Source organism: Dendropsophus ebraccatus, chromosome 3 (assembly GCF_027789765.1).
Source record: "Dendropsophus ebraccatus isolate aDenEbr1 chromosome 3, aDenEbr1.pat, whole genome shotgun sequence".
NCBI classification, from domain to species: Eukaryota; Metazoa; Chordata; class Amphibia; order Anura; family Hylidae; genus Dendropsophus; species Dendropsophus ebraccatus.
Window position 1 is genome coordinate 94,195,856 of NC_091456.1, and position 10,517 is coordinate 94,206,372.

Genomic DNA, 10,517 nt, shown 5'->3' on the forward strand with positions numbered 1-10,517 from the left:
AGAGCGGCTGGAGAGGGAGAGCGGGAGGTCACAGAGAGAGGAGGACGGAGGGGAGGATGAAGAGGGAGAGCGGGGGTCTGTGAGATCCGGGAGAGGAGGCCGGGGGAAGTGCACCACATGTGAGGATCCAGCCGGCTGGCAGGTGGGGGAGGTGGCTGGGGCTGAGAGGAGCAGATAAGATCGGCTGTAGTGTGTGGGATCCTGTGTAACCTCCTCTTCTCTTCCTCTGCAATCTTGGTGGGTGGTGCAGCAGAGCTGTCTTAGTGGTGGGTGGTGCAGCAGAGCTGTCTTAGTGGTGGGTGGTGCAGCAGAGCTGTCTTAGTGGTGGGTGGTGCAGCAGAGCTGTCTTAGTGGTGGGTGGTGCAGCAGAGCTGTCTTAGTGGTGGGTGGTGCAGCAGAGCTGTCTTAGTGGTGGGTGGTGCAGCAGAGCTGTCTTAGTGGTGGGTGGTGCAGCAGAGCTGTCTTAGTGGTGGGTGGTGCAGCAGAGCTGTCTTAGTGGTGGGTGGTGCAGCAGAGCTGTCTTAGTGGTGGGTGGTGCAGCAGAGCTGTCTTAGTGGTGGGTGGTGCAGCAGAGCTGTCTTAGTGGTGGGTGGTGCAGCAGAGCTGTCTTAGTGGTGGGTGGTGCAGCAGAGCTGTCTTAGTGGTGGGTGGTGCAGCAGAGCTGTCTTAGTGGTGGGTGGTGCAGCAGAGCTGTCTTAGTGGTAAGTGGTGCAGCAGAGCTGTCTTAGTGGTGGGTGGTGCAGCAGAGCTGTCTTAGTGATGGGTGGTGCAGCAGAGCTGTCTCAGCGATGGGTGGTGCAGCAGAGCTGTCTCAGCGATGGGTGGTGCAGCAGAGCTGTCTTATCGCTTGGTATAGCAGAGCTGTTTTAGTGATGGGTGGTGCAGCAGAGCTGTCTTATCGCTTGGTATAGCAGAGCTGTTTTAGTGATCAGGCTATTTGGAAGAGCAGAATTGTATTAATGATAATGACTAGTGACTATATTTCTACCCCTGTGTTTTTTTTTTTTGTTTTTTTTTTTATACTTTACTAAGTATCGAACCGGTATTGAGTATCGAAATAAAAAAGTTAGTATCGGTATCGAACTCAAAATTTTGGTATCGTGACATCACTAATCTTTATACAAAAAGCTAACAAAGTCTGCAGCAAAACTTCACCTATTAGCCTACCCTGCTGTTATATCACATGCTGACCAATGATTAGCATGTCTGCAATGAATAGCTTGTCTGCATTTCTGATGGGAGGCTGCCATTATTCAGGAGATCCCCTTCAGTGACAATAGAAAAGTTAGCATGCTGGTTTACTGGGAAAATATTCTCCTAACATCTAGAGTCAGATGTATAAGACTTGTAAAAGAATTGTGGTCAGACAATGAGAAATTATGTTATATCCAGAAAGTAGCTATAGTATGTGTAAGGGTAAGTTCACACTGCGATTTTTTTTCATCCGATTCACTATAAGAGTGCATGCACACGAACAAGATCCGCAGCAGATTTAATGCTGTGTTCAGTTATTTAGATCGGATCTATAGCATAAAATCCGCTGCCATACGGTGTGTGAAGCTAACCTAACATTTTTTTATTTTTTTTATTTTAATTTAAAAAAAAATTAGTTTCTTTTCATAATGTAAGTCAGTCGATAACAGACAGTGTGAACCTAGCCAAAATCTTAAAACTTCTCATATTATTCAATGCAATGCTTGTAACTCACCTCTCGGCAATATAGCTCAGACAGTAGGCTTGCGGCTTCAAACTTCACATCTTCAAACTGAGGAATCTGAGGTCAGAGAGTTAAGTTTGGAAATAATAAAAATAAATTTGAGTTCACAAAAAAAAAAAAAAAAAAAAAGGGCAGTGGCTGCTCAGGAGCGATATATTACTTGGCAAGGTTCAATATTGCTTTGTGGCTTGCATTTGGGTACAGATTGCCATATATATGAGATGGTCTCTCTCTTACACACACCAGCTGTTGCATTAAAGCTGTCTTGTGTATAGGTGTTTAAAGGGGTTATACAGGGTTAGGGTTATATTTATGGGAAAACAGCACCACACCACCCTCTGTTACAGGCCTTCCACTTCGGTGTTCTGTGTGAACGGAATGTGTGAATGCAGCCTTAGTTTTAAGTCTAGTGGTCAAAATGAACACTGCAAGACTTCAGGTTAATATAATAAAGACAGTAAAAAAAAAAAAACTAAAAAAAAACTTTGATTTAAACAATAGGTAATTTTCTTATTTTAACACATTCCCTTTAGGCCCCTGGGTTTTGACAATAACCATAACAGGAATCATAGCAGGGGTACCCATCTTGTAATAATTACATAGAGAACATAGAAAAAAAAAAAAGTGGACTATGGTACTTACTGGGCCAGCGCTGTCCGAATAAAGTGCTCCAAAATGGGTATCAAAGTATAACATTAATTTAAAAAAAATCACAATATCAGGAATCAGTTTCAGGAATGTAGACCTCCATTCGTCAGATACAAATATGTGCATCTTTGCCTCCGATGAAGGGAGGTCTACACTCCTGAAACGCGTTATACTGTGCTTTTTTTTTTATAAATATTATACTTTCATACCCATTATGGACATTTATCAGCACTTTATTCAAACAGCGCTGGCCCAGTAAGTATCATAGTCCTTTTTTTGTTCTCTCGGTTTGTTACATACAGGCCCCTTCTAGGAATATCCTGTGGTACAGCCAGCTTTGCAGCCTGCTTCAGTGCTTGTCCTGTATATAATTTCTGGCCCTTTTCATGGTCTTATGGCCATTCCACATCTGGATGACAGGGGTGATATGTATTAAGCCCAAGGGACTAACAGGTGAGCAGCTCTCTCACTTATTTTGCCCACAGATCCTCAAAATGTATCACACGAGGCTCCTGTGCCACGTTTTTTTCTGCTTACTTAATTATATATATATATATATATATATATATATATATATATATATATATATATATATAATTTTAGAACCTATTCACACGTCTATTCACACAGTATATTTCAGAGTCTGCTATTTTCTGTCCATGATTCCCAAAAATGTATCTGTAATTTTTGGGGATCTGCAAAAATAAAGGAGTGTCAAGTTACTATTCGCAGGTCGCCTCCGCAAAAATACAAATCCCATAGAGTACTATTGGTGTGCCCGTGCAGTAATTGCAGTCCACACTAGGACCTGTGCTTTTTTGTTTGCGGCATGGATCACGGCCCTGTAGACACTTATGGATGTGTGAATGGGGCCATTGAAATTCATTGACCCTATTTTCTGTCCTTAAAGGGAACCTGTCACCCCCCGTGCCGGGGTGACAGGCTCCCGACCCCCCGTTAGAGCCCCCTATACTTACCTAATCCCGTCGGGTCCCGCTTCTGGAGGTGGTCGGGTGACGGAGATCTCAGCCGCTGCAGCCCGGCGCGCGCGCTGAGAGATGAGTCCAACACCCATAGAGAATGACGGAGCGCTGGACTCTCCTGTCATTCTCTATGGGTGTTGGACTCATCTCTCAGCGCGCCGGGCTGCAGCGGCTGAGATCTTCATCACCCGACCACCTCCAGAAGCGGGACCCGGCAGGATTAGGTGAGTATAGGGGGCTCTAACGGGGGGTCGGGAGCCTGTCACTCCGTCACGGGGGGTGACAGGTTCCCTTTAATACTGTATAATCAATGTAACGTTTATAAACATACAAGTAAAGAAAAAATGAATAAACATGCTGCGTAAGACTATAGTATTGCCTTACTAACTGCCACAGTTCTTAAAACATCAAAAATCCATTTGTTTGGGGGTCTCAGTCCTGTACCTCCTGGTTGTATAGTTTCTCAGGATATTTCCCAGAACCCTCACAGTCCTCACAACACTTATGCCAGTTCCCTACCAAAGCTGTTGCAGAACATATCATTTCACTGCAGACTATTTCACAGTGAGGTTGCAGCATCTGCTGCATTTTATACATCTATATCATTCAGCACAAGACAGCATGCTGTTAACACATTGCACTTAAATGTTCCCATCAAGATATATGTAATTTTAGTTTATATGACATGGAGATGGCAACATAAGCTGTAAAGGCTGATCAGAGATTGTGACATTACTAAGGAGATAGGGATGATGTGTTGTCGATGGGCAAAAGGAAAGAGTTAAGGAGCTGTAGACAATACACATTTTATATTTCTTCTATTTTAAACTTCCTGTTGGAAGCTCAAGCATGCTGATTTCAGTACTATTAGTGATAACACTATATTAGTGAGCTACCCTGTTTCCCCGAAAAAAAGACATCCCCTAAAAATAAGTCCGACTGCTGAAAATCCCGCCAATGGCTAGAACGAAGGGGCTGCCGCGTGCAGAAGCGTGTGCTCTGTCCCTTCATCTCTGCTACAGGGAGGTGAATTCTGTAAACCAATCAGCACTTCTGACACGTCAGAAGTTTAAAAAATAATAGTTACACTTTAAAATACTCTGTATCTTAAAGAATAGTATTGTCCCCCAAAAGTTATACAAATCACCAATATACACTTATTATGGGAAATGCACATAAAGTGCTTATTTCCCTGCACTAACTACTGCATCAAGGCTTCACTTCCTGGATAACATGGTGATGTCACAACCCGACTCCCAGAGCTGTGGGGGCTGTGGCTGCTGGAGAGGATGATGGCAGAGGGACACTGAGGGACACAGGGTACTGGAGTGACACTGAGCATCCCTCTGCCATCATCCTCTCTAGCAGCTAAACTGTGCACATGCTAAGTAGTAAGGTCAACACAGAAGTAAATTTCATTACAATTTTTCACTTGCATTTGTGCAATTTGAGAATTTGAGCATTCGTGAAAACTAACAATGCAACAAGTGATTCCTGTGTATCCGGAAATTGATTACTGTGTGGTGGTAATGATGGTTCTCCACTCTCAAAATAATTACATCCGATTTGAGTGCAACCATGAAGGCGGATCTGACAGGGCAATACTTTCTAGGCAAAAATACACTTTTTTTCTTATTAAGTGCATAACTAGGTTTTCTAGTTATTGCATCTGTACTTGCAGGGATTAGGGTTTTTTTTAAGAAATAGAACAAAGTATATGTATTGTATGTAGAAACCCATGCACATTCTGCAGATATAGCCCCATTCACGTTTACTGAATGTACTGCATGTCACCCAACAAGCTATGACAAATCTGATGCAGGCGTTACCAAGCATGGAAATACTGCATATCATGTTCAGCAATCCCTGCACACAACCCAGTGGATCTACCCTCAGACTAGTCATCTTTCAAGTCAATCCTCATCCCTGGTTTCTGGCATCACCCACAGACAACAACTCTGCAGAGGAGGGGAGGAGGTAAATATTACATTATAAGGGTGCGTTCACACCTACCGCATCCGCAGCTAATTTTCCGCGGAAATCCGCAGGTCTGGTAGTGCAGATTTCAACCTGCGAGAAATCCGCATATGTGTGCGTTTTGCGGTTTTTCTGCAGCAAGTTTATTGCAACTGAAATGTCCGTTTAGAATGAGAGACATTTTAAACTGACATTTCAGTTGCGATAAACTTGCTGCAGAAAAAACGCAAAACGCACACATATGCGGATTTCTCGCAGGTTGAAATCTGCACTACCAGACCTGCGGATTTCGCGGGAAAATAAGCTGCGGATGCGGTAGGTGTGAACGCACCCTAAAAAAGTTCTTTAAATTTACAGAAAAAAAGTTGGAAGCATCACCATTAAAAAATTAAACACAATACCAAGGAAGCAGGAGAACACTAACATCCCCAGCTCCACCTAGGCAACTCTGTGTCATCCTGAAGCGTTTTCAATACTGGAATAGGGTGCAGAAATTGGAAATGACACTTCAAGGCTGCCATAAATATCACCAGTCTTTTCCCTACAAAAAACACAGCATAAGTTTTTATATTTTTCACATTTAGGACTTATTAGCCACAACCTTATAACTAGAGAATTTAAAGGGGTATTTTTAAGCTATGGCTAGGGAGGGAGTGGTTATAGACGGCGGAGATCACTTACTTTCCCGGTTCCAGCACTGCCCAGTACACCCGTCCCGCGGTCGCTTCCTGGTGTGAGCTGCGGCACGAGACGTGACGTCTCAAGATAGCTCAGCCATTCAGCGGCCATAGCGTAGTCCCGCCTCAGCCGCTGAATGGCTAAGCTGCCTTGAGACGTCAGGTCTCATGCCGCAGCTGACACCAGGAAGCGGCCGCTGGGCGGGTGTACGGGGCGGCGCGATCTGGGACCCAGCGCTGGAACCGGGTAGGTAAGTGATCTCCGTCGTCTATATCCACCCCCTCCCCGGCCATAGCTTAAAAATACCCCCGTGCCGGAGTACCCCTTTAACCATTAACAAATGTTGATACGTTAGAGGGGTTTTCTATAATTAAAAAAAAACAAAAAACAAAAACACAATAGCTTGCTAGAGCAGCAAAACAACAAAATAAAACATACTTACCTTACTGTGTCAAGTACTCCAGTCCCTTGGTTTACCTCCCCTGATGACGTGCTGACCCACAGGAGACAATGACTGTCTGCAGTAGGTTTGAAAATATACCAGAATAAACACTGGCACTGAAATCAGCAAAGTGTTTATAGAACATTATTTTACATCCCTAGTAGAGATGAGCGAATTTACAGTAATAACAAAGCTATACGCTTTTCGTATCTCTGCAATCCGCCTTTCAGCCGGCTGCCTTTTAACTCACTGTCGCTCCTCCCCAGGTGCCTTGTCCCAGTTTCCCAGGACTGGATCCAGCTTTTCCCATCACCTGGGGAGGAGCGGCACAGAGCGGCAGTCAGTTAAAAGGCAGCGGGCTGATGAGCGGATATACAGTAATAAGTGCTTTGTTATCTCTGCAATCCGCTCATCTCTTATTTCTAGCATCCCCAGGCTTAAAACTTCTTTCATCTCCCCTGTAGTCTCGATCATAGATCACAACCATACAAACAATAGGCAAGCATAGACAAGAATAAAGGAACCCTGTGTGTGTCATCACAAAACCTGAACATTTGTTAAGTCAGCACAGAAAAAGGATACTTGCTGTGAAATTAACCACTGAAAAACAAAAGCAAAAAAAAATTAGTTAGAGTCTATAAATACAAATGAATATCTATTTTATGTATCTTTAAGGGGGCACGCCCTTAAGGCCACCCATGGCAAAGCAGATTGTGAAGGGCACATGTATTTAACCTATCGCATTCCTATCAAACTTTTGCCCAATCAAGTGATGGATTGCTCATGCATCCATAACACAGATATGAGAACGCGTCTGTAACACACAAGTCTATTCCCAACCATAGTTGTAGAGACCAGGACTGGAGGAATCATAGTGATCCAAGATATTTTAAGTTTATGTCCATGGACCTATTCCTTTATATGACAGTGGTCCAAGTCACCACCACTCATCTATGTGCAGTCCGCACTCATGGGCCATGCATATGTGTTAGGTCTAGGGGACACATGTATCATATCAGGGGGTTGTGAGGAGATATTACAGCCCTCAGCACTTGCAGTTCGGGGGTCTGGGAACACCTCTGACACTTTACACAGAAGAATAAATTCATTTTTCTACATTCAGGAAGCAAAGACAGATATAGGAGAGTCAGGAGGCAACTATAGACAGTCAGCGGGTTTGACTCAATTGTTGGATTGGGTGGAAGAGGACTGGAATAAAAGTCTTCCCTGGATGTACACAGGTCACATGTATGACACGGCGCACATCTTCATGTCTGGTCATGCCAAGTGCGGCTGAGAAATAACTGCATTAGGTGGTGGCACCCAATTATGGCCAATGGCGAGGGGGTCTGAGAGCGTCCATCCCAAGCATAAATCTGCCATGGCTTCTACAGCTAGGAGGTCCCAAGCATAAATCTGCCATGGCTTCTACAGCTAGGAGGTCCCAAGCATAAATCTGCCATGGCTTCTACAGCTAGGAGGTCCCAAGCATAAATCTGCCATGGCTTCTACAGCTAGGAGGTCCCAAGCATACGTCTGCCATGGCTTCTACAGCTAGGAGGTCCCAAGCATACGTCTGCCATGGCTTCTACAGCTAGGAGGTCCCAAGCATACGTCTGCCATGGCTTCTACAGCTAGGAGGTCCCAAGCATACGTCTGCCATGGCTTCTACAGCTAGGAGGTCCCAAGCATACGTCTGCCATGGCTTCTACAGCTAGGAGGTCCCAAGCATACGTCTGCCATGGCTTCTACAGCTAGGAGGTCCCAAGCATACGTCTGCCATGGCTTCTACAGCTAGGAGGTCCCAAGCATACGTCTGCCATGGCTTCTACAGCTAGGAGGTCCCAAGCATACGTCTGCCATGGCTTCTACAGCTAGGAGGTCCCAAGCATAAATCTGCCATGGCTTCTACAGCTAGCAGGTCCCAAGCATACGTCTGCCATGGCTTCTACAGCTAGGAGGTCCCAAGCATACGTCTGCCATGGCTTCTACAGCTAGGAGGTCCCAAGCATAAATCTGCCATGGCTTCTACAGCTAGCAGGTCCCAAGCATACATCTGCCATGGCTTCTACAGCTAGCAGGTCCCAAGCATACATCTGCCATGGCTTCTACAGCTAGGAGGTCCCAAGCATACGTCTGCCATGGCTTCTACAGCTAGGAGGTCCCAAGCATACGTCTGCCATGGCTTCTACAGCTAGGAGGTCCCAAGCATACATCTGCCATGGCTTCTACAGCTAGGAGGTCCTGAGATTGTACTATCCACTAGATGTGGCCACTGTTCACACCAGCCTCCTACAGCTCCAGCCTAGCATTCCCACCATAACCAGGCACAGCTGCCATTCAGGGCTATGGGAAAGCTGGACTAAAAGGGCTGTGGGCTATAACTCCTCCTAGCCGGAGGTGAGTGCCCCGTACAATGAATGGAGAGCGGGCCGGGTGGGTGTCAGCACGGAGGGCCCGCAGCTCCCTCCCGAGGGGCAGTAATGATGTAACCGCTCCCATTCGTCCCAGTGCGGCCTGTGCTCCTCAGCGCCCCCTCACATCCCCGGCCCCGCCGCTCTGCGCTCACCGCTTTTTCCAGGTGCTGCCGGGCCAGCTCGCTGTTCTTCGTGTGGTGATACAGGACGGAGCCGAGCTGCAGGTGAGTCCGGGCCTCGATGCGCTGCGGCGGCTTGAACTGGAAGACAGCCTGCAGGCAATGCACACACAGGCGGATTTTCGGGGGGCTAGAGGTGCGAAAGTGCTCTGCAAAACCCAGCAAAGCCAAGTACCAGGACTCCGAGGCCTCAGCCTGCGGAGATACCACCGCCGCAGCCGCCATCACTGACACCAACAACAAGGCCCTGGCCACGCCTCCGGCTCAAGACTCGCGAGAGAGCGCGGTGTGTCCTGGGAGCTGTAGTCCGGGCATTGTTTCCTGCGGCTGGGCGCGAGGAGGAGGACTGTCCAAGTGCGGCTCCTCTGCAATACAAAACATACAGACATGTTCTACTTCCTACTGCAACTTTCTGCATGTCATCATATTGAAGCGCAGATTTGTCCTATGTCTCTGGCTAACATGGCAGATGGCGTCAGAGGACTCCCAGACAGTACGGAAAACCATAGGAGTGTGATAAATACTAAGTACGGCGCAGGTTGTGGTCTGTGGAAGCTTAGGCCTGCACCCCAGGCACACCGCTGTATATGTGCCAATACCCTGGGCACACGTCCCATAGTGGGACAATAATGGCATGGGAGTACACTACACACACAGAAGGCCTCAGGTCCTACGCAGTGAATCCAGCACCGACCAGTCTGCCATCAAACATGTTCTAGAATGGGCCCCTCAGTACTGTCGCCACTGCTACACGGGCTTCATAAAGCGTCTTCCATCATCATTTATAATTGGTATCATTACAAAGGGGAAGCATTGATATCACACCAACCCAGCCAAGCGGTAGAGACCATGTAAATTTACAGAAAATCCACTATAGAAAGACCAGTAACCCCCTATACACTGACCATATAGAGGTAGATACCAATTGTACACAGGCTCTGCACACTATATAAGGGGTTATAGTGCAGTTCTATCCAGTGACTTACAGGGGCATTTCGCTGATAGGAGTTGTTAACTTTTTCTTTGATCTCCGCATGAAGACTTCTCCTGATAATGCTTCGTCTCCACAGAATCTGCCAAACATTTTTAGTTCTCTGTTGTAGCACCATTTTCCTGTTTTCTGCCAGTTGTTCCTGTCCACTGCCCCTTTCCATTGTTCCTGTCCATTGCCTCTGCCACCTGCGGTTCTACCTGAGACCACTATCTGCACGTTCTCCTGCCTGCTACTGCTCCTGCGTTACCTTGCCCGCCGTCACTAGCAAGCCAAACCAGGGGTAGCGACCTGGGGGTCGCCTGCCGCAGCAAGTCCATCCTGCCTTGCGGCGGGCTCTGGTGACGGTACAGGGGATCAGCGACTCCAGTCATGACATTTTGACCCTCATTCATCTGTGCCCTTTTATAATAGTTAAACCCCCTGCTTACCTCAATATAGACGATAGGCCCACTCTGTGTCCCCAAGTACTAGTTAGGCCTTCT

General features: G+C 46.5%; 1 protein-coding gene across 1 annotated transcript in view; it reads right to left on the reverse strand.

Annotated features, from left to right (window-relative positions):
• MAU2 (MAU2 sister chromatid cohesion factor) overlaps window positions 1–9,293 on the reverse strand; it is a 69,369-nt gene extending 60,076 nt beyond the window's left edge. The window contains exons 1-3 of the mRNA XM_069962241.1: window positions 9,015–9,293; window positions 7,028–7,045; window positions 1,709–1,774 (exon numbers count right to left, since the gene is read on the reverse strand). Coding sequence (XP_069818342.1) covers window positions 1,709–1,774; window positions 7,028–7,045; window positions 9,015–9,266 — 336 coding nt within the window. The 5' untranslated portion in view covers window positions 9,267–9,293. The remainder of the gene's footprint in view (window positions 1–1,708; window positions 1,775–7,027; window positions 7,046–9,014) is intronic.
• Between the last annotated feature and the right edge of the window lie 1,224 nt (window positions 9,294–10,517).